Source organism: Bos indicus, chromosome 1 (assembly GCF_029378745.1).
Source record: "Bos indicus isolate NIAB-ARS_2022 breed Sahiwal x Tharparkar chromosome 1, NIAB-ARS_B.indTharparkar_mat_pri_1.0, whole genome shotgun sequence".
NCBI lineage: Eukaryota > Metazoa > Chordata > Mammalia > Artiodactyla > Bovidae > Bos > Bos indicus.
The window spans coordinates 16,193,594-16,219,362 of record NC_091760.1 but is presented as its reverse complement, the minus strand read 5'-3'; the positions used below and the strand labels follow the sequence as shown (position 1 = coordinate 16,219,362).

The 25,769-nt window shown below is 34.6% G+C and overlaps 1 protein-coding gene across 2 annotated transcripts in view; it reads left to right on the top strand.

Annotated features, from left to right (window-relative positions):
- NCAM2 (neural cell adhesion molecule 2) overlaps positions 1-25,769 on the top strand; it is a 568,800-nt gene that overhangs the window by 380,727 nt on the left and 162,304 nt on the right. For both annotated transcript variants that reach the window (XM_070786214.1, XM_070786219.1), the window contains exons 7-8: positions 6,016-6,176; positions 8,942-9,087. In XM_070786214.1, the coding sequence (XP_070642315.1) occupies positions 6,016-6,176; positions 8,942-9,087 (307 nt within the window). The remainder of the gene's footprint in view (positions 1-6,015; positions 6,177-8,941; positions 9,088-25,769) is intronic.

The following is a 25,769-nucleotide window of genomic DNA, read 5'->3' as shown; positions in this document are numbered from 1 at the left end:
CTACTAGAGAGTACCCAGAAGTGGGAAATCTAGTAAGATGCCACTGTTGTATGCCCCTGGTAGCTCAGACAGTAAAGAGTTGTCCTGCAATGTGGGAGACCTGGGTTCGATCCCTGAGTCGGGAAGATCCCTGAAGAAGGGAATGATTACCAACTCTAGTACTCTTGCCTGGAGAATCCCATGGACAGAGGAGCCTGGTGGGCAACAGTCCATGCGATTGCAAAGAGTCAGACACAACTGAGCAATTAACCCACACAAACATAATTGTATGTTTTGTTTGCATACCGTATTATGACAGACGAATGTAACTTTCTAGAGCTAATTTATAATAAATTTAATGTTATATAAAGAAGTTCAAATGAATAAATTCTCTATTCTAAATCTGTTGTTTTACAATTCACTTTTGTATATTTTCTGAATTTTTAAATGTTATTTGATTTCAGTTAACATCGAACAGATATGAAAATATTCCATTCTTTTAGGTTGTGACTCACACTGTTAAAATGGAGACAATGAAAGTTTAAAAATGGAGTATTTTAAACATGTATTAGCTATTAATTAAGGTTACTACTGAAGCAAATCTATAAATATCATGTTATAAATCATATACTATAGAATAGCTTCAAGAAAACAATTAGAAAAATATATTCAAGTTGACAAAAGTGCCCATAAGAAGGATTAGGTTTTAAATAAGATTTTAAGGACAATAATTGAAATTCAAAACTATTTTTCATTACTTTCTGAGCATTTACTGATATTATCTTCAGGTTTCAAATCTTTATTTAACCATTTAACATAGCAGGTAGCAATAAACACGATATTTCTTCAGACAGGTTTTTTAAGATTTTCTTTGCAGGCAATATTCCTTTCTGATATACTGTTGATATTTTTTAAATGATTACACATCAAATATTAATACATTCACCCCAGATAATTATCATTTTTCTCAGAGACTTCTGATTTCTAATGTGTATCCTTAACAGTCAATATTAGATCTAACCACAGCAAGGAAAAGCTCTTAGATCATTCATTACAATGAACAAATATCATTTTAGAATCTTATTCTCATCATTTTATCTTTCTGGAGAGACTGCCTTTTGGTTTAGATTTTTTTCTTAGGTTTAACATTAGTTCAAAATTCTCATATATATGTGAAAATATAATAATTATGCAGTCTAGAATGAATCAGAAGCTACTATAATTGGACAACTTAACTCCATAGTTTTGCATCTCCATTTTTTTCTCATATGGCATTAGTCTCATCATTTGAATGGAATAAAATAATAGATATTCTACTTGCTGGATATATACTATACAGTGGGAGAATTGGAATATATGGTAGTATTGTTAAAGGAGGTAAAATTGGTATCACAGGGACATTTTTACGGCAACATATTTATCTGTGTATATAGAAATGTTTGGGCTTCCCTGGAAGTTCAGCAGTAAGGAATCCACCTGCAGTGCAGGAGCCACAAGAGACAGGGGTTCGATCCCTGTGTCGGGAAGATGCCCTGGAGGAGGGTATGGCAACCCAATCCAGTATTCTTATCCCATGGACAGAGGAGCCTGGTAGCTACAGTCCATGGGGTTGCAAAGAGTTGGACACCACTAAGTGACTAACACTTTCACATACACGTTCTTTTTGTGAAAAAAATTCCGAAAAGCATTAGGGCAGCAGCACAGAGAGGAAAATCCAGACTGCCTGTTGCATAGTGATACTATTTTCAAGAAGTGTGAGTGAAGTCAGTGAAGAAGGTAATTTAAGACCAAGCATTGAAGAAAAATAAGAATTTTTCACAAAGAGAACCAGAAGCACTTGGGGACATGAAAACCAAAATGGGAGTAAAAATAGAAACTCTAAATACCACTTTCTTCATTTCCACTCCAATGTTTCTTTTTTTTTTTTAATTTTATTTTATTTTTAAACTTTACATAATTGTATTAGTTTTGCCAAATATCAAAACGAATCCGCCACACGTATACATGTGTTCCCCATCCTGAACCCTCCTACCTCCTCCCTCCCCATACCATCCCTCTGGGTCGTCCCAGCGCACTAGCCCCAAGCATCCAGTATCGTGTATCGAACTTGGACTGGCAACTCGTTTCTTACGTGATATTTTACATGTTTCAATGTCATTCTCCCACATCTTCCCACCCTCTCCCTCTCCCACAGAGTCCATAAGACTGTTCTATACATCAGTGTCTCTTTTGCTGTCTCGTACACCGGGTTATTGTTACCATCTTTCTAAATTCCATATATATGCGTTAGTATACTGTATTTATGTTTTTCCTTCTGGCTTACTTCACTGTGTATAATAGGCTCCAGTTTCATCCACCTCATTAGAACTGATTCAAATGTATTCTTTTTAATGGCTGAGTAATACTCCATTGTGTATATGTACCATAGTTTTCTTATCCATTCATCTGCTGATGGACATCTAGGTTGCTTCCATGTCCTGGCTATTATAAACAGTGCTGTGATGAACCAATGTTTCTTCTTTTGAGAATACCGTATGGATTTTTATTGTAAGCTGTTCTAGTTGGTGTATTCCATGGATTTTCAAATATTAAAACAACCTTGCATTCCTTAGAATGAACCCACTTGTAACGTCTAGTGTGTCTAATATACCCACCAGAGTGTTTTTCATCATTTTACTTTTTATGTCTGTAAGTTTGCTGGAGGCCTTTTTTGTTTGTTTTCCATTCCTCTTATGTATGACTTCCTTCAGTATATAGAATGTATTTAAAAGCTATTTAAATGATCTTGTCTACTAACTGTATCATCTGTGTCTTTTCTGAATCTTATATACTAATTGATTTTTTTTTTTTTTTACTTATTATAGGTCATATTTTCCTACCTATTTATTATCCTGTTGATTTTTATTGGGTTCCAGGTAGAGAGTTTTATATTTTCAAGTGCTGGATATTTTCATTTTCTTTTACTTTATCTTTGGATGGAGTTAAGTTACTTGGGAGAAGTTGATCTTGAGATTTGCTTTTAAGTTCTTTTAGATGGATACAGAGCAAGATAAGTATAAGATTTCAGTATAAGATTGACTTCATTACTGAAGCAATACTTTGTAAGGAAGCAATTTAATACCTTGTGTTTTAGGAGGTCTTTCTACTCTGGATGGTAGGAATGCAAATTCTTCCTGGTCTTTGGTGAGCTCCTGGTATTACTGTGCTTTATTTATTCCAGTGGTTCTTTCCTTAATCTGGGGAAGCCTTACTTGCATGCACTGTACCACGACATTGTAAATCAACTACATTCCAAGAAAAATTTTTAAGAAGATTGATTGGGAAACCTCTTCAAATTCTTCTGTTCTCTCTTGTGCCTTCTTCTAACATTTTTCTTCTTCTTTTTTTTTTTTTTAAACCTGTAAATTCTAGTCACTTTAATTTCCCCCAGCTGAGAACTCTGTCTTCCACTACACTTCATAGACCCTGTCTGGCTCTGTTTGGGTTCCTCTTCTTTGAACAGCAGCTTAGAAACTGTGTTCAGGTAGTAAGTTCTGGTGGTCTTCAGAGGTCACTGTCATATGCTACCTGTTGACCAAGGTTGAAAATGTTATTTAACCTCGGTGTCAAGTGTTCATGTTGTTTATAATGAGAGGATAACTATGGTTCTTGTTACTCCATTACAGTCAAAAGTAGAATGATTCTCCCTTCTTTATCATTGCCATTTATCCCTTAATCTTTACCCCTGCTTTCTTTTGCCTGAAAAAGTGGCATTTTGAGAAGCAGTCAGAGTTTCAGAGGAGGTGCCCATGAAATAATCTTTCAGAATCCACTGGGAGTTTGTTTGTTTGTTTGTTTTTTTCCAGACATAGTTTACAGAAATGTACTATGGATAACAATGAATACTTTCTATATAATAGTTTTATTGGGAGAGACACAATTAGAACCATTACCTGAATTATTATTATTTAATGATATTTTTAAATTGATCTCTTTAAGGAAATATGATCTCTTTTTAAAAATTAATTAATTTATTTTAATTGGAGGGTAATTACTTTACAATATTGTAGTGATTTTTGCCATACATTGACATGAATCAGCCATGGGTGTGCATATGTCCCCCATCCTGAACCCCCCTCCCACCTCCCTCCCCATCCCATCCCTCAGGGTCATCCCAGTGCACCGGCCCTGAGCACTCTAATCGTTACAAATTGACTGCTTTAAATTCTTCAAGACCTACCCATTCATGTTAAAGCCTGGATCGTGGAATTTTCCCCAAGAGAATTCCCAGAGTATTCCAGCCATCATCTTTTTCTTTTTCTTCTATTATAACAGGTCCCTCACCCCTCCCAGCACACACACAAAGTTATGAATACATGCACTAATGGGATCTATATTACCCTCTATTACCACCAGTCAGATTATGAATTCTTCAAGATAACTGGCTTTGTCCCACTCATCTGCTGTATTTCAAACATTTAGAACAGTATTTCACATAAAGTAGAGAAAAATCCCTTTATCATAAAAAACACTAGAATTTAGTTAACATGCTGCTTATAATTCTGTGTAAACCTAAGCCTTTTCATCTACGGATTGAGGGGTGGGGAAATCATACTTAAATGTTTAGTTCTCTCATCTGTGAATCAGGATGGGAGGGAGAGTGCACATGTATGGGCTAATTGTATTTATCCAGGTTAATAAGAGAAGGAAAGTGAGTCTTAAGCCACAAATTGCTAAAACTTCTAATTGACGATGATACAAATGAATACTTCTTTATTGACTAGATTAAGAATTGGGGTGAAAGCCCTATCTGTACATAAAATTCTAGACAAAAATGCTGAAATCTTGTCATTATTCATACTTGAAAATGTTTGATTACTGAAATTATGAAAAAGCATAAAATTGCAGAGCACTGTATACATTTGCCATTTAGTATTTGCCCAATGTTGTACACCACTTGTGAATTTTTTTCAGATTTTGTGGTATATTTAGAAATGTCAATAAAAACTGCAAACATGGATGTTATTGAGTCATAGAAAATTAAGATTATTTTAAGATATATGGCAGTACTTTCTAGAAAGCAGAACTAGAATTCACTGAAAAGATCATTTAGAATATCAGAAAAATATTGTTTCTTTCTAGGAAAAATTTTAATAATCTTTTATACATTTCCTTTTTAATTTAAACTCATATGGACAGGTAAATCTCCCTACCCCTAAAGTGAAGTTGCTCAGTCATGCCCGACTCTTTGTGACCCAATGGACTGTAGTCTACCAGGCTCCTCCATTCATGGGATTCTCCAGGCAAGAATACCGGAGTAGGTAGCCTTTCCTTCTCCAGGGGATCTTCCCAACTCAGGGATTAAGCCCAGGTCTCCTGCATTGCAGGCAGACTACTTACCATCTGAGCCACCAAGGAAGTAACACCTAAAGGGAGATCCTAAATTTTTATACTTGTTGTTGTTGGTTAGTCACTAAGTCATGTCTGATTGCTTTGCAACCCCTTGGACTGTAGCCCATCAGCTTCCTCTGTTCGTGGGATTTCCCAGACAAGAATAGTGGAATGAAAGTTAACTGCCATTTCCTTCTCCTGGGGATCTTCCCAATGCAGGGATCGAGCGTGCATCTCCTGCATTGAAAGTGAATTCTTTACCCCTGCGCCATTGGGGAAGTCTGTTGTGTCCCTGTAACCTAGTAAATAAATATATTTCATCGATAAGTGTTGACTCACCACAATAAAGCTTTTTTATTTTTATTTTTGCTAATAAAGAATGAAATGAAATTAAGTGCTTTTTGCCTAAGATGCGTGTCAAGATTTCAACACAACTCAAATGTTATTCTTGCCTCTAAAGTCAAAGCAACTTTCAAGTATAATGTTACTACTTATGCATTAAATTTTCTTAAGCTAATAAATATATGTTTAATTGGAATATAGCTTTATGTATCAATGACAGTAGCCATGAAGTGATTGACCATTATAGGTCAAAATGCTAAGTGTGATCTGCTCCTGAAAAATGAACTCAAATTTATGAAGTTCAACCTCTGTTTTCTTCTTTAGGAATGGCAAGTTCATTGAAGAAAATGAAAAGTACTCATTGAGAGGAAGCAATACAGAACTCACTGTCAGGAACATAATCAATAGTGATGGGGGCCCTTATGTCTGCAAGGCCACAAATAAGGCAGGAGAAGATGAAAAACAGGTGCTTCTCCAAGTCTTTGGTAAGTATTATAGCACAGTGGTTAAAAGTGTAATGTCTAGAGGAAGGTCTGAGTCAAACTGGAAAAGTCTCTGTCGCTTATACGAGCGACTTATAATTAAATTAATTTCTAAACCTATGTTTTAGTTTTCCCATCTCTAAAATATATTTTAAAATTTCAGCTACCAGATAGATTTAAGAATTATATGAGATTACAATATAAATTTTTATAAAATATTTGATGAACTCATAGCGGAGGCTAGAAGAAAATTCATTAAAATTATACATAATGAAATCTATTATATCTTGGGTTGTTCTTATAAATGTTTAAATAACACACGCTGGGTTCAGTTTTACTTTTAATATACTTTGAGAGTTCATTCAAAAGGCTATAATTAGGAACATTGACCTGTAACCATGATTAAATATTAACTTTTCATTTTATTAAAAGGACATGCAATATAAATAACTTCCACATTAGAGCCATATTCCTTTCTTTATGGAACTTATAAAAGGTACAAAAATCAGTGTATTTATTTTTAATTATTGATTTAGCTTCTGTTATATTTGTAAGAGGAAAAGATTTTGGTGGTGGATATTTAGAATATGATTATTCTCTTTAAAACACAAACACGAAGAATTATATGCATTACTGATATTTAGTGTGTTTTCTCCATTTTTAGCAATGTTGTTATCACAACATTTTCCCAACAATGAGAGGGGCAGGAAGGAAGGAATACTTTGAAGACTAGAGGGACCAGGTTTTGCATTTGACAGATGCAGCAATACTGTTTAGACCAAAAAATGAATGGTGTACACCTGTGGACACACCCTTGGTCAGTTGGTCCTTGAATAGCTGTAATAGAAATATTTCCTGTACCAGGGAGATTTTCATAAAGCCTATATTTTAGTTAAGTAGGACAGACAGTAAAGAATATACCAAAGTATATTAAAATAAAATTAGAATAATAAGATGTTCTAAGAAGAATGTGAAACTAGATCAATCTAAAAAGGGCTATTATTTTGGAGATCATGATGTTGGAAAGTTGCTCAGAAGGGTCATGTTTAGATGTGATTACACAAATATCTTTAATGATGAAAAATCAGCAAAGCTATGAACCAGGATAAAACTGTTCACATAGAATAAGAGTAAATACATTATTTCTAATAATTCTCAAAATTATTAGAAATTATAGAAATCATATAATTTATTCAAGTAGTATTTACCACTTAAGAAAATGTTCTTTTTAAAATGTACAATGCTAAATATGACTTAGTATAAACTACATAATTAGAAATGATAGACTTTGAGGTAATTTCAGAGGATAATCTTAATCGATCTCAATGAGCTTATATGAAATACTGTTTAGTTAATTTTTAAAATTTAAGTGACACTGAGTAAGAACAAAGGCAAAAGAGTTCTAATATTTTTTTTTACCTTTTAAATAGAAAATAATTAATGAAAAATGATATGCTACTTGACTGTTGTAATTTCTTTGCATAGTAAAAACAGTGAACAGATTCATATTGTGTTTGATACAAAATCATGCATATATAAGGAAATAAAGCTAAAATCATTAAAGTAAATGGAATAAACATTGAATTTAAAAAATTATATATGTTCTATTTCTGATATCAGGAATTTAATTTTCTAAGATTAAGAACAACATACATATATTTGGTAGTGCTGCTGCTGCTAAGTCGCTTCAGTCGTGTCTGACTCTGTGCGACCCCATAGACGGCAGCCCACCAGGCTCCCCCATCCCTGGGATTCTCCAGGCAAGAACACTGGAGTGGGTTGCCATTTCCTTCTCCAATGCATGAAAGTGAAAAGTGAAAGTGAAGTCGCTCAGTCACGTCCAACTCTTAGCCACCCCATGGACTGCAGCCTACCAGGCTCCTCCGCCCATGGGATTTTCCAGGCAAGAGTACTGGAGTGGGGTGCCATTGCCTTCTCTGACATATATTTCATAATTGATTGCATTTAATGATTAAAAAAAAAAAAAACTGTTACTTACTCTGAAGTAACAGGTGCTGACTTTTATCACTTTTATGTTCAAACAAATAAAAGCTTAAGAAATGCTGACAATACAGAGTTTAAAATTTTAAAGCTCTTTGGCATATGTAAATTTGTTAAGGGACATGTTTTAATATAATTTAAATTAGTACACATGATGGTTTGGTTTTATAGCTGTCATAACTATAATGAAATAATTATCTATTACGTCTAATAATATTAAGGCAATCTAGGGGCAAAATAAATCAACCATAATAATAAAGATAAATAGTATGTATATGTATTTACTTGTTCAGTATTTTAAGTATTGTACATAGTTATAGTTACTATATATTCAGGATACAGTCACTATTTCCCCTCCTTTTGTGAAATTGTTTTTAAAGTTTAAGAGATAATCACTACAAAAGCAAATGTCATATACAGACACACATACGTAGTAGACTTGTGGTTTTAAGAGGATATTTTAATTTTGTACCTTTAAGAGGAAAAAATTAAATAGCTTTAACTGGCAAAATCTTGAAAAGAATTTTTTGTCGATTGGTTTCTAAGCCACTTCAAATTATTTTTATAATCATAATCTATGAACATTATTTTTAAAGCTATTTCTCCTATAATTTGCAGCTCTACTGGCACTCTTATGAAGCAAGCATGATACTATAACCACTGAAACGTTAATAATGTAATACTAGGCTATTGTGTACTCAAATGCCCACTATGAATAATAATATTTTCTTTTAATACAGATTGAGTAATGTATATATTTTTTACAGTACAGCCTCACATAATACAGCTTAAAAATGAGACTACATATGAGAATGGTCAAGTCACACTGATATGTGAAGCAGAAGGGGAGCCTATTCCAGCAATCACCTGGAAGAGAGCAGTGGATGGCATCACTTTTTCTGAAGGTGATAAGGTAACAGCAATTTAATATACAGTGATTTTCAAAAGCATTGTATTTGCAGTGTTTTGTATATAATTAAATCTCATATTGGTCTCCAATTCACCAAATAACTTGTAGAAATGCAAGAATGATTTAGTTTTTGAAAAGACAACTATCACAGTCAACCTAAAAATAAATTCATAAAAGAAAAATGTCAAATTTAATATTAAGATGTTTCTCATTAAGACACAAAATTTTAAATTGTTAAGTTTTCCTACATACAAACTTTTTGTATACACTGAATCCATAAAATACCTTATTGCAATTTTAATTCCTCTACCTTGTACTATGAAAATGAAAATAATTTAAATTCTCAAAATCCTGGCTGTCATTTAACTCTTAATTCTTTCATATTTTCTTTGTGCATTAGGACAGTAGATTTCTGCTTTTATATAATTTATGTTAATTGAATTGGCATTTTCAAACATGTAAAAATGATGAGATTAAACTTATATGTCTCTTTTCTTTCTCAGTGTTAAAGAGCAACCTCCTTTAACCTCTTTCATTAATTTAAGTCAATTGCCATAGAAGGAAATGATTTTCAAAATATAAGTACCTTTGACTTAACAACATTGATAGCAGAAAATTGTGAAGTCAGTTTATCCAAAATATGCTTTCTATTCTTCCAACTTATCTTGTAATTTTAACAACTTGCTAACTCCATAAATCTACATAACAGGCTTCTCCCTGGCCATTTACTATTTATCTTTAGAAATAATATATTCCTGTACATCAGCTTTGTCTCATTTTTTTCCTCATGATGGCATTTTTTAGACAGTATATCTCTTTTGGCAATAGTTATACTATTTTGATATACTTATTTTATATATGCAAGTTGAAAATCAAATTTCTAAAATGTGAATGACATTTGCATTCTTCTGGCAACCCAAAAAAACAGTATAGAGTTTGCTTTAATATTTTCTTAGCAAATAAACATAGGTATTACTATGGTATATTGCCAAATCTGAAAGGAGTTTTATTTCTGTAACATCCTTTAAAATTGTCCAAAAATTAGATATATAAAACTGTGGATAGTTCTTTTGACAATTTAGTACATTTCTTTGGAGAGGATCACTCAACAATGATCATGTTTGTAAGCCTTTATTAATTATACCTTCATATTCCTAATTCATACTTTCATTATTTTTTATAAATTTTCTGATATGTCTCTTCTCAAATATAACTTTCATTTTTCATTTAATAGGTATTCTCTTATATACATACCAATGATGAGAGACTCATTATATTCACTTATTTTAGCCTTAAAAAATAATCAAGTAACCAGAGCCTTACTTCCAATGCTAGATGAGGACAGATTCTCAGATTACTCTAAGGGATCAAACCTGGTCTGTAATCTGTCGTCCGCCAAGTAATCTGTCGTCCACTATCTCCCGGCGTTTGCCTGAATTCAGGTTCATTGAGTCAGACATGTCCTCTGCTGCCTCTACTGGAAATTAAGCCCACTCTACACTTAGTATGAGCGACTTCACTTTCACTTTTCACTCTAATGCGTTGGAGAAGGAAATGGCAACGCACCCTAGTGTTATTGCCTGGAGAATCCCAGGGACAGAAGAGCCTGGTGAGCTGCCGTCTCTGGGGTCGCAGAGTGGGACACAACTGAAGTGACTTAGCAGCAGCACAATGAGTAAGAAGTAGTTGAAATGTATAGCTGTGAATTCTGTTTTAAAGCAGAATTTCTCAAACTGCAGTCATTTGACTATCAGTTTCATTTCTTTTTCGTATTTTTGTGCTGCCTGGACTGTCATACACTTAATATTTTTCTTTAAATTAAATTATGTTTTTATTTTAATTATAAGCAAAAAGATGTTACATTTTAAAATGTATATCAAAGTAAATATGAAACTATAAAGTAAAATTTGTTTCAAATAAGCCCTAAACTTAGCATGTACACCTTCACTAGTACACACACCATAGTTTTAAGCATCAAATTAACATGATACAAAGTTTGGCTATAAAATTTTGAGAACAAACCCTGTTTGCCTTTCTTCTATTTGTGAGGTTAAGCACTTCCCTCCAGTAAATAAATATGCTACATTGTTAATTAATGTGTAGAAAGTTCACAAATCTTAGTAGCAAAAACTCATTTAATTTGCTTCCCTTATAGCTCAGTTGGAGAAGGCAATGGCACCCCACTCCAGTACTCTTGTCTGGAAAATTCCATGGATGGAGGAGCCTGGTAGGCTGCAGTCCATGGGGTCGCTAGGAGTAGGACACAACTGACTGACTTCACTTTCACTTTTCACTTTCATGCATTGGAGAAGGAAATGGCAACCCACTCCAGTGTTCTTGCCTGGAGAATCCCAGGGATGGGGGAGCCTGGTGGGCTGCCGTCTATGGGGTCGCACAGAGTCAGACACGACTGAAGTGACTTAGCAGCAGCAGCAGCATAGCTCAGTTGGTAAAAAATTTGCATGCAATGCAGGAGACCCCAGTTCTATTCCTGGGTTGGGAAGATCTGCTAGACAAGGGATAGGCTACCCTCTTCAGTATTCTTGGGCTTCCCCTGTGGCTCAGCTGGTAAAGAATCTGCCTGCAATTTGGGAGACCTGGGTTTGATCCCTGCCTTGGGGAGATATTTCTATTTGTGAGGTCAAGCACTTCCCTCCAGTAAATAAATATACTATATTATTAATTAATAGGTAGAGAGTTCACAAATCTTAGTAGCAAAAACTCATTTACTTTCAGTCCTTAACACCCAATGATCCTTCAAAATGATGCCAATAAACTCAATAAATAAAGTATAGTGGAATTTCCCTGACTGGTAGTTAAGACTCTGGGCTTCCAATGCAGGGTGTGTGTTTGATCCCTGGTCAGGACCTAAGATCTCATATGCCTGAAAATGTGGCCAAAATAAATTTAAATTTGTTGTAAATTAGGAAAAAAAATAGTGATTTAACTTCAAAAATAACCTATTTTTATCTTGCTGAAGTAAAATATAAAATGCTGGTTGGTCATAGCCTGAGTTTAGATCAGCTCAAACTTTGTGATTAAAATAATAGGATTATCTGTTCTTTTGCATTTATTTGAAAACTGTGTTGTTTTTTTTTTTCCTGTGTCAAAGAAAACAACCCTACTTACTGATTCACTGTTAACTTCAGCTCTTCAAGTCCAGATTGCTTTCTATTCCTTCAAATAAATAGATGTATTTAAACTGACATTTAAGATTAAAAAGAAACTTAATACAAAGTATAAAAAGTACACTTTAACAGTTATCTTTATACATACATGCAGAAGTCATAGTTGTACCAAAGTGTTTCTATTTTGATTGTAGAAAAGTGGCAAGCATTTTTCTCCATGAGTTGAAGCACTATCTGTACCATGATTCAAATGTTCTTGCAGAATGAAATACCAAGACAAAAGGGATTTCTAGAAACCATAAAGGGAGACAGTTCTTTGATACAACCACTTGAATATGTTTTAAATTTTATAACAAATTAAATTATTAGCATAAAGACATTGATAATTTTACTATTGTGTTCATTATTATTTTATGCTCTAGGATATTATTTTTTGAGTAGGTACATCTGTGGACCTAAAGAAACTTCTCGAACGGTTTTAAATGATTTATTTATATAAACCACTTTTAATGGAGGGTAAAGGATAATGGAGTGAGTTTTTCACATTATATGAAAGTCTCTACTAAAAATTCTTAATTTTTTTTAAATTTTATTTTTAAACTTTACATAATTGTATTAGTTCTGCCAAATATCTTAATTTTTTATGTATATAAAATATGAAGGTTACATTAGCCTTTTTGTATGTCCTCATTTTTTTCATTCTAAAGCAAATATGAGTTCTTGAAAATTACATTTAATAAAATGTAAATGATAAAATAATCTTTAAACTTACAGAAATTTCCATTGCTAATGTTTCCTGTACCATTTGCCTAAGTTCATTTAACAACCATCAGCATCTTTTATTGAGGGCTTTTATGTTTCCATGTGCTATCCTATGCACAAAGAATACAGCAGTGTAAAACAAATGTTTTCTGCCTCATAGTGCATACTGTTCAGGAGAGGAATCAAGGCATATTTAAAATTAGCAGGGTTTCACTTATGAATATGCAATTTTGAAATGTGAAATTTCGTATCAAAATAGAAATTTTAAGTATATAAGTGGACTTCTACAGCCTCCAGACATAGCTTTGGCGTATTTTCCTGTGCTATCACAGACTTAGTTCTGCTTATTCTTCTGACAGGCTTCTGCATTGGTGCATTTTGGAAAGTATATCATCTTCAGAATACCTCCTTTAAATTTGTTTAGGCTGATGAAAACTGCTTATACTGATTTTAAAAGAAACTTTAAAAAAGTTAATGGTGTAATTTGCAACACCTTTATATTATAGAAAACAACTTAAGATTTTCAACTTCTTTTGTCTCTTTAAATAGAATTTACAAAATGAGACTGCCAAATCCACAATTACTGATTTAAGAAAGAGAGCCGTGTTTCAAATATCTGCACTTTATTATAAAACCTGCAGTGAAATGAAAAACTGAAATATGGTGACATATTTATAGCATCATCTTTAATAATAAAAGACAGTTCACAAGTATTTTTAATGTACCTTTGTAAGTAATTATACTTTGCAAAATTTTTGCACCAATATTTTTATAAGGAATTTTATTTATACTTCTTTACCAAATCCTGAAGATGCATTCTAGTGTGTAATTATAGGCAATTCTTAGTGCCTGATGTTAAGATTGATAAAGAGCAACAATAACAACAACTAGGGACAGATAAAACCAGCAAATATGTTTTACTAAATAATTGAAAAAAACAATCATGATATGGTTGTTCAAATATTTTAAAGGCAGCCATGTCCAGTTGAACTAGACATATTGCTTACTGTAAGTGCCTGTATGACAAAAGAGTGAATGGAAGTTACAAAATGGCAGAGACTTTCCAAGAATCAGGGATTATAGATAATGAAATGTGTTAAATTCCAAGTGACATAATTCCATTCCCATGAATTTCTGTATCATAGTTTGTATGATTCTCAATGTCTAAAAGAAAATTCTTTCATTTGACATTACATTATATAAGGAAATCTTAAATAATATTTTTTACCCTGATATTCTTCCTTGTTGTGATATTTAAATTTGAGTTAATAATCGGGGGAAAGGGTGAGAGGTACTGAACCAAGGTTGTACATCAGAATCACATAAAGAGATGTATACATGTGTACCTGTATGGGCCTTTCTCTCTGGAAAATGTCTAAGTCTTTCTTCCAGACTTTGAACTGCACCATGTTGTTCAGTCATGCCTGACTCTTCGTAGCCTCATGGACTGCAGCTCGCCGGGCTTCCCTATACTTCACCATCACCCAATGATTGCTCAAACTCATGTCCATTGAGTCAGTGATACTATCCAACCATATCGTTCTCTGTTATCCCCTTCTCTTTCTGCCTTCAATCTTGCCCGCATTCCGGTCTTTTCTGATGAGTCAGCTCTTCACATCAGGTGTCCAAAGTATTGGAACTTTAGCTTCAACATCAGTCCTTCCAATACATATTCAGGAATGATTTCCTTTAGGGTTGACTGGTTTGATTCCTTTGCAATCCAAGGGACTTTCAAGAGTCTTCTGCAACCCCACAGTTCAAAAGCATCAATTCTTTGGCGCTCAGCCTTCTTTATAGTCCAACTCCCACATCCACATCTGACTACTGGAAAAATTATAGCTTTGACTATATGGACTTTTAGCAAAGTGATGTTTTGGTTTTTAATACGCTGTCTAGGTTTGTTGTGACTTTTCTTCCAAGGAGGAAGTGTCTTTTAATTTCATGCCACAGTCACCATCTGCAGTGATTTTGGAGCCCAAGAAAATAAAGTCTGGCACTGTTTCCATTGTTTCTCCATCTCTTTCCCATGAAGTGATGGGATTGGATGCCATTTTTGTTTTCTGACTGTTGAATTTTAAGCCAGCTTTTTCCACTCTCCTCTTTCAGCTTCATCAAGAGGCTCTTTGGTCCCTCTTTGCTTTCTGCCATAAGGGTGGTGTCATCTGCATCTGAGGTTATTGATATTTCTCCCAGCAATCTTGATTCCAGCTTGTGCTTCATCCAGCCTGACACTTCTCGTGGTGTATTCTGCATATAAGCACAGTGACAATATGCAGCCTTGTCTTTGTACTCCTTTCCCAGTTTGAAACCAGTCCATTGTTCCATGTCAGGTTTAAACTGTTGTTTCTTAACCTGCATACAGTTTTCTCAGGAGGCAGGTAAGGTGGGGTGGCAAAGAGTTGGACATGACTGGGTGACTTCACTTTCATTTCTTTGAGATTGGAATGAAAACTGACCTTCTCCAATCCTGTGGCCACTGTTGAGGTTTCCAAATTTCCTGGCATATTGGGTTCAGCAGTTTCACAGCATCATCTTTTAGGATTTGAAATAGCTCAACTGGAATTCCATCACCTCCACTAGCTTTGTTCATAGTGATGCTTCCTCACTTGACTTCACACTCCAGGATGTCTGGCTCTAGGTGATTGATCACACCATGGTGGTTATCTGGGTCATGAAGATCTTTTTTGTATAGTTCTTGTGAGGTGATGGAATTCCAGTTGAGCTATTTCAAGTCCTGAAAGATGATGCTGTGAAAGCGCTACACTCAATATGCCAGCAAATTTGGAAAACTCAGCAGTGGCCACAGGACTGGAATAGGTCAGTTTTCATTCCAATCCCAAAGAAAGGCAATGCCAAAGAATGCTCAAACTACCACACAATTGCACTCATCTCACACGCTAGTAAAGTAATGCTCAAAATTCTCCAAGCCAGGCTTCAGGAATATGTGAACCGTAAACTTCCTGATGTTCAAGCTGGTTTTAGAAAAGGCACAGAAATCAGAGATCAAATTGTCAACATCTGCTGGATCATGGAAAAAGAAAGAGAGTTCCAGAAAAACATGTACTTCTGCTTTATTGACTATGCCAAAGCCTTTGACTGTGTGGATCACAATAAACTGTGGAAATTCTGAAAGAGATGGGAATACCAGACCACCTGATCTGCCTCTTGAGAAATTTGTATGCAGGTCAGAAAGCAACAGTTAGAACTGGACATGGAACAACAGACTGGTTCCAAACAGGAAAAGGAGTATGTCAAGGCTGTATGTTGTTACCCTGCTTATTTAACTTATATGCAGAGTACGTCATGACAAATGCTGGACTGGAAGAAACACAAGCTGGAATCAAGATTGCTGGGAGAAATATCAATAACCTGAGATATGCAGATGACACCACCCTTATGGCAGAAAGTGAAGAGGAACTAAAAAGCCTCTTGATGAAAGTGAAAGTGGAGAGTGAAAAAGTTGGCTTAAGCTCAATATTCAGAAAACGAAGATCATAGCATCCAGTCCCATCACTTCATGGGAAATAGATGGGGAAACAGTGGAAACAGTGTCAGACTTTATTTTTTTGGACTCTAAAAATCACTGCAGATGGTGACTGCAGCCATGAAATTAAAAGACGCTTACTCCTTGGAAGAAAAGTTATGACCAACCTAGATAGCATGTTCAAAAGCAGAGACATTACTTTGCCAACAAAGTTTCGTCTCGTCAAGGCTATGGTTTTTCCTGTGGTATTGTATGCATGCCAGAGTTGGGCTGTGAAGAAGGCTGAGTGCTGAAGAATTGATGCTTCTGAACTGTGGTGTTGGAGAAGACTCTTGAGAGTCCCTTGGACTGCAAGGAGATCCAACCAGTCCATTCTGAAGGAGATCAGCCCTGGGATTTCTTTGGAAGGAATGATGCTAAAGCTGAAACTCCAGTACTTTGGCCACCTCATGCGAAGAGTTGACTCATTGGAAAAAACTCTGATGCTGGGAGGGATTGGAGGCAGGAGGAGAAGGGGACGACAGAGGATGAGATGGCTGGATGGCATCACTGACTCAATGGACATGAGTCTGGGTGAACTCCGGGAGTTGGTGATGGACAGGGAGGCCTGGCGTGCTGCGCTTCGTGGGGTTGCAAAGAGTCGGACACAACTGAGTGACTGAACTGAACTGAACTGTGGGTATTCTTACCACCTCTTCTTAATATCTTCTGCTTCTGTTAGGTCCCTACCATTTCTGTCCTTCATTGTACCCATCTTAGCATCAAATGTTCCCTTGGTATCTCTAATTTTCTTGAAGAGATCTCTAGTCTTTACCATTCTATTGTTTTCCTCTATTTCTTTGCATTGATCACTGAAGAAGGCTTTCTTATCTCTCCTTGCTATTCTTTGGAACTCCGCATTCAAATGGGTATATCTTTCCTTTTCTCCTTTGCCTTTTGCTTCTCTTTTCTTAGCTCTTTGTAAGGCCTCCTCAGACAATCACTTTGCCTTTTTCCATTTCTTTTTCTAGGGGATTGTTTTGATCACCGCCTCCTTGCAATGTCATGAACCTCCATCCATAGTTCTTCAGGCAGTCTGTCTATCAGATCTAATCCCTGGAATCTATTTGTCACTTCCAGTGTCTAATCATAAACGATTTGCGTTAGGTTATATGTGAATGATCTAGTGGCTTTTCCCTACTTTCTTCAATTTAAATCTGAATTTTTCAACAAGAAGTTCATGATCTGAGCCACAGTCAGTTCACAGTCTTGTTTTTGCTCACTGTATAAAGCTTATCCATCTTCATCTGCCAAGAATATAATTAATCTGAATTCAGTATTAACCATCTGGTGATGTCCATGTGTAGAGTAGTCTCTTGTGTTTTGGAAGAGGGTGTTTGCTGTGACCAGGAACTGCACCAGTTCCTAAGTATTCTTACAGCATCTCTGATAGTGATTAGACAGATTTATTTTGAAACTCCCCAAAATTGCTCATTGTGGGCACCCTGTGGAGAACCCCTACCTTTAAACTTACTATATTTCTTTCATCACAACCCCCCCACACACATGAAAATACACACCAATACTGAAATTAATGTGATGTAGATATCCAATACAGCTATACATAGAATAAGATATATAAAAATAATTTGTTTGTATAGCTCATGAATTTCAAATATATTTGAGTTGTATCCCCATTTCAAATAAAATGATTTATTTAATTGAAATTATGGTAGTTGCAACAGTGATTCTTTATTTCAGTTTCTGGATTTGCCATTTACCTACTCTGTGACTTTAGGTAACTTGATTCATTTTTCAGTTCCATGATGGATAAAATAAATCTCCTTCAACATTTCACTATTCTGTACATCTTTCTCTTGAGTCAGTAGATAATCATATATTTTAAGATATACTTTTTATTTCCATGCTAATCCCTTTTTAAATTCAGATATTTACTAATTCTTCAGTTTATGATTTTATAATAACTTAAGCTATGAGGCAATGTGTTTGCAATTTCTTTCCATATTGCTCATCTGTACAACTCAATTATAAGAAAAGCTAAGATTACTTTGGTAATGTCTTTACATTGGAAAAAGAAAAGTTTCTGATTGTAGAGAAGAATGCTAAAGAGCTTGCTTCTGGCACCTGTAGATTTTAATGCCTGTATTTTTTTGTCTTTCCACAGATAATGGGCTTTTTTGAAGGATATTATATTTGAGTGACATTTTAAAAATCATCCTAATGCATTTTTTCATTGTAGTGCTCTGAGAGCAGTATTGTAGATCCCTGCTGGGCAGTAGGCAAATGGATACTTCTTTTCCTCATCTGATGTAGATGGTAGAATATAATTAGGCATATTGGAAATCTTCCTGGGATGCTTCTGATCTTGTTGAGAAGTGGGTTTTCAATCATTTACAACTTTCTGAAATTTCTTTTCCAGCTCACACTTCAAATAAAAAGTATGTAAGATGACTAGTCATAAGTCCAACATATAATTAAAAAAACAAAACATTTCTGAGGAAATTCTAGGAAACAATTAAAAAATAAAATATAATTTTTCTTTTTTTAAATATTAATGAATGGCTATTTAAAAATATGCTTAAGTATTTCTAGCAGAAAGAAACTATTATCTTTTTCATAGGATAATATATTAGTTAATGATTTTACCAAAATTATTCTGGGAAAAAAATTATTTACATACTGAAAGTTAGTTTTCTTTGTCTTTATAACAGAAAATAATATTACCTTTTCTTGTGAATGTCATATTCTGTTTTAGGTTTCATGTATTATTTACTTTATCTTTTGAAAGAATCTATACTATTGAGGAAAATATAAAATAATATAGCAACAAAGAAAGATGTAGATTTCAGTGAATATCCATAGACTTAAAAAAACAACAAATTTCCTAGTAAATGTAACTTTGATTTATTTATGAAATATTTTAGTGGAAGACAGTAAGTTTAAGAACAAAATGAAATAAATTTGAATGAATTGCTTTACAAGTAGACAATTAGACACAGATATCTGAACATATTTCAGTAAACATTCTAGTAAAGAACTTGCAAAAAATACATTTGATAAATTTGTATTGTCAATTTTAAGCATGAAGCAAAAACAAATGTATAAAAAAATGCTAGCTACATGAAAATTTATTTGTAAAATTGAATTCATAGTAATGAAAAGTACTTTAGCCAGTTATTATAATCCCATCATTACTTTTGACTCATGGATTAACAAATAATAAATTTAAATAAAATATATTAAACAAAGATCTTCAGTAATAACTATGTTCAGTCATATATCAAGTAGTTGTGTTTACTGAGGGAAAAATCCCTCTTAGACGACTCTTCCTTGGCTATTATGTATTGTCATGATCTGTATCTTAAAGCACCATCATTGCTATTGTTTTGTAATCCATAGACGTTCTTATCCAACTTTCCAAGTTCTTCATTCTTGGATGCCTGATTTTTTTAAAATTCATATTTGATAGTGTTCATACTTATAAGAAAATCATATTTATATTCTATCAAATACATAGAAATGATGTAATTTTAATATCTGTGGATTCTATCATCTTTTCCCTGGCTCAAATCACCCACTCTATTCACTTCTTTTATTCCCCAGCTTAAATTTCATTGTCTGTTATAATCATTACCATATATACATTCCTCAATCTTTTTTTGCTTTGAAAACTATTTCCAGAAAAATACGAGTCATCCTTTAAGTAACCTCAATGCCTATAGCACACGTGTTGGAGGACAGCTAAACTTAGCTGGAATCATTCTGAATGATCTCCCTTTAAAACTGTGACCCATAGCTTAATGCATGCTCTCTCTGCTTTGCAGTACTCAGCCCATATTTTCTTGGCAACTACCTCATATATTTCCTCCATGCTCAAGTTCACAAACTTCCTCTGTCCTAAGAAAGCTCAGCTGTTGAACTGGTTCCTCATTTACTAATAAAAACAATAAAAAGAACACTGTAACCAGTTCCTATGATTGTATCTACATGTTACCATGAATGTAATATTCAAGTTTTTAATGTAGATAGTAGTTCCAGCCTTTCTACCATACCATAGATATTAGCACAGTAATTTATCTTTTCCCAACTTTTTTTTTTTCACTCACCACCTTATTTTTCCCATAAACATTCAAAACTATTTCATTGTTACTTTAATATACATTATTCCCTTGTAGCTCAGATGGTAAAGAATCTGCCCACAAATTGGGAGACCACATTTGATCCCTTGGTTGGGAAGATCTCCTGTAGAAGGAAATGACTACCCACTCCAGTATTTTTGCTGGAGAATTCCATGGACAGGGGAGCCCAGCTGATTAGAGTCCATGGGTTCTGAAAGAGTTGGACATGACTGAGCAGCTCACACATATATATTATAGCATATAGTATGTAGATAACATGATATAATTTATACATAGAATATATTTATGATGTATATTCTACATAAAATGGATATAAACATTCTTACATATATTTTTCCTGTATTTCCAATTTTATTTTTCTTCCAGTTTTATTGAGGCATAATTGCCATAAAACACTGTAAGTTTTAAGATATACAGCATAATTATTTGGCTTGTGTACATCATGAAGTGATTATCACAGTAAGTTTAGGGAACATCCAATATCTCAGATATAAATAAAATTAAAGAAATAGAAAAAATGTTTCCTTGTGATGAGAACTGATAGGAACTGCACTCTCGGTGTTCACATATAACATTTGTTTGTTGTCCAGTTGTTGCATCCAGCTATTTGTGACCCCATAGACTATAGCCTGCCAGGTTCCTCTGTCCTCCACTGTCTCCTGGAGTTTGCTCAAATTTTGTCCATTGAGTCAGTGATGAGCACTCTCTCTCTTTATATATATATATATATATATATATATGTGTGTGTGTGTGTGTGTATATGTATTTATATATAACTGTGTTCATACTATATTCATTTAAATATAAATTTATATATGTATAAATATATATGCTATATATAGTGTATATAACTTATAGTAGTATTAATTATATTTATCATGTTGTAGCCTACATTCTTAATACTTGTTTACTTCATAACTGGAAGTTTGTGTCTTTTGACTGCCTTAATCCACCCCTGCCTCTGGTAACCACAAATCTAAATATGAACTCTTTTTCTGTGAATTTGCTTATTTTTAAAATATATTAATAATTGACCTTTCATACTATGTGAGGTTCTGTTATACAGTATTGTGACTCAGCAGTTCTATTATTTCCACAATAAATCTAGTTATAATCTGTACCCATACTAAGGTATTACATAGTTATACAGCCACCCTTGGATCCAACACCACCCTGTAGTGGGCCAATATCAACTTCAGAGCACCCTGTCCATTGAGTCGGTGATGCTATCCAAATGCCTCCAGGCAAAAATACTGGAATGGGTTGCCATGCCCTCCTCCAGGGGATCTTCCAGATCCAGGGATTGAACCCGCGTCTCATGTCTCCTGCATGAGTAACGGGTTCTTTATCGTTAGTACCACCTGGGAATCTTTGGCTTATGGTATACTTTCCTGTTTTTTCACTCATCAGTCTTGGTCTTCTAATTGACCTCTAAATTATCTAGGGATCTAAATTGGGGTTTGTTCCTGTTATTCTTATTTTAAATATATTAAAATTGTGATCATTTCTCAAAACTCAACTGTTACGGCTCTGGTCCAAGCCAGCATAATTATTTGCCTGCATGCATGCTAAATCACTTCAGATGTCTCTGTGACCCTGTGAACCATAGCCCACCATATTCCTCTGTCCATGAGATTCCCCAGGCAAGAATACTGGAGTGGGTTGTCATGCCCTCCTCCAAATTATTTGCCTGATGCTGCTGCTGCTAAATCACTTCAGTCGTGTCCGACTCTGTGCGACCCCGCAGACGGCAGCCCACCAGGCTCCCCCATCCCTGGGATTCTCCAGGCAAGAACACTGGAGTGGGTTGCCATTCCTTCTCCAATGCATGAAAGGAAAAGTGAAAGGGAAGTCGCTTAGTTGTGTCCGACTCTTAGCGACCCCATGGACTGCAACCTACCAGGCTCCTCCGTCCATGGGATTTTCCAGGCGAGAGTACTGGAGTGGGGTGCCATTGCCTTCTCCGAATTATTTGTCTAGATTATTGCAAAAAACTTTATAAAGGTTTTAATGCATTCACCCTTGCCCTTTGTTATTCTTGTTAAAATAGTGAAATTGGTCCACTGGAAATAAGCCGGATAATATTACTCTGTTGTTCAGAAGCCTCCAATAGCTTCTGATATCATTTGGAAACCCTTTTATTACCTACACTGCTCTACATGATAGCATGTGTGTGTATTAGTTGCTCACTCATGTCTGACTCTTTGCGATCACTTAGACTGCAGCCCATCAGGCTCCCCTGTCAATGGAATTCTTTAGGCAAGAATACTAGAGTGGGTTGCCATTCCCTTCTCCAGGGTATATTTCTGACCCAGGGATCTAACCTGGGTCTCCTACATTGTAGGCTGATTTTTTTTTTTTTTTTTTTTACCTTCTGAGCCACCTGGGAAGCCCCCGACATGATAGGTCACTCTTCAAATCTCTATTACCTTCATTTTTCCCTCAAGTCCTACTACTAAAATCAATTAATTTAATCCTAGTATGATTGCTTCATATTTCCTCCACCAATCCGTGGGTGCTGGAAGGTTTTCAATAGCGTATGTACTTTATCCATCTACAACTTCGAATGTACATTGTTAGATGTAAATGTAGTAAAAGCTATCACAAGTCTTTGATGTACTAATTGTGGTATGCAATATGTTTGAGTTTGTAGAGAGAGTCCTTGACTGCCAAACTGAAGTCTCTATGATAAGCCTATTGGTTTTTAACTCTGGGTGTTGCAAAGAGTTGGACACAACTGAGTGACTGAACTGAACTGAACTGATGTCTAGATTAATTGCTGAGTTATTCAGATAAACTGAGTATAAATTGTAGGACACTATTCTTTTATTTACAAAATCTGAAACTGGCTAAGAATTTAAACTACGTACAGAATAGTACAACTGACTTACTATATCAATACTTGCATTCAATTCTGAAGTTCACTGCATTTAGCCAAGTCATAGGAGCTGTGAATCTATTGGGACAAAAATTTAAAAGGAAAAACAGAATGCTAAAGGAATAGTAGCATACAAAGTGATAAACATTTGAATAACTTGACATAATATTCTGATTACTTCATGTATTATTTGCTTATTTAAACTAAAATATCTTCTGAGGCCAAATGATAAAAAAGGTGATAATTAAGGAATTTCCATAGACACATTTTATAGAGTCAGGAGGTTAGTAAGCAATTGAATGGCACTTTTCCTTTGTATACCATAAAGAGTTGGATCTCCTGTTTCTGTATCAGAAAAAACATGTCTAACTGCTGTTTTGATCAGCACCTTGAGATATCACATTGCATTATACTATTCCAATACCTTCTTATAATATTTACAACAATCTGCCCTGTAATATAATTGTTTACTAAACACTGCATATCTGCATATCCCAGCACACAAAAACTTATTGAGGGGTGTTTCTTATCACTTGTGTTTCTTGTAGTAAAGGTAATATAATTTCCCAGATCATCTCTGCTTCTTGGCTATCTGTTTCCACCATGCTCCCCTTTAATGATAACATCTGTAAATTTTTATCATCTAATTTTGATATATATCAATGTAAATATTCATCACAGACCTGTGTGATCCATAATTTTCTTTTTTAATAAAAGAATATGTTATAGAAATATTGGCTTTTGCTTTCTCTTTTAATGTTTCTGACAAAGTCCACATTGTATCTTTTCCTTTCTATGGTTTAGGGTTGTAGCATTAATTCATTCATTCTATACTTTGAAACTGTCTTAATACATCTTTTTGCCTTTGGTAAAGAAATAAATTTTGTTACCATTTGCAACTCCCTTTCTGCTATGCATTATTTTATTATCTTGATAACTTAGATCCTTTCTAGAGAGTACCTTCTCTTTTAATTGAAGACTTCTAGCAATTATAAAAAGTTGAGTTTGTATATGCATAATTTTTTTAATTTGTCTTTTCTTTATGTAGAGATACTTTACCACAAAACAAACAAATTAAATCCAAAACTAAACAAAATCAGCTCAAGGGAGTTCATGTATATTATACAAAATTTCAATTTTTAGTCATCATTAAGAGGTAGTTTGCTTCTGTGTCTATTTACTGAAAGGATTTGATGAAACTGTTTTTGATATTTTTGTTTATACTTATTAGATTTTAGTATTTATGTGCATGTATTATATATAACATTTCCAATAAAGTGATTTTGCTAATTCCATAATTGTTATACTCCAACACAACTGAGAAAAGTTCAACACAGAGCTAAGAAATATTTTTTATCTTCTTGAGGCTCCTACCTGAAATGTAGTTATGAGGTGCTAAAGTAAAATATATGAGTCACTCAGCATAGCTGTGCATTACACCAGAGTGTATATTTGCTGTAACACTGCCAATACATATGACAGGAATTGTGCACATTATTTTATAGCATTTCTTATATATCCAGTGATGTATATATTTAATGTGTATTTGAAATGATGTGAGTTTTTAAAAGAAGGAAAAATGTACACACACATTGCCAAGTAGTCTTCTACTTTGTTCTGTATGGCTGGTAAAAGTGATGCTGTTAATAGCAATGTGTTGTATACCATAAGAATTTGCATATATGTGACAAAATGTTGTCACTAGTGGTAAATGCCTTGCATCTTCTGATGTTAAGTGTGGGACTAGTGACAATCTAAAATACTTGTTAGAATTCATATTTCCAGGCATATTGGATGAAGAAAGGCTTGATTTATACTCTGACTTTTAATGACAACAGACAAAATTTATGTCATGATGGATTGCATATTGATCCACGGGAAAAGAGAAACAAATGACCCGAGCCCTGTGACTGTCCAAGTGTACTGTGTAGAGAGTTTCCAGGCTGCTGCGCAAGGATGAAGAGTCTGGCTCTTTTCTCCTAGTTGAGGAGCCAGTGTTGAGTTTGAGTTTGAATGATTAAGGGTGCTAGAAATCATAGAATGGGGCACCAGAGAGGAGGGAGCTCTGTGGAGAAGAAATTCACACAGAGAGCTCCAGAGATCTTCAGCGCTTTCCCCAAGAGTCTTCCGCTGAATACTGATAAGTATATATGTGTGTGTGTGTGTGTGTGTGTGTGTGTGTGTGTGTGTGTGTGATGAAACTGTAAGGCCACAGAAAGAATCACGGGAATCCTGGAGTGGGTTGCTTTAGTAATGCGGTTGCATTAGTCTTAAACTAAAGACTCTCCCCAGCT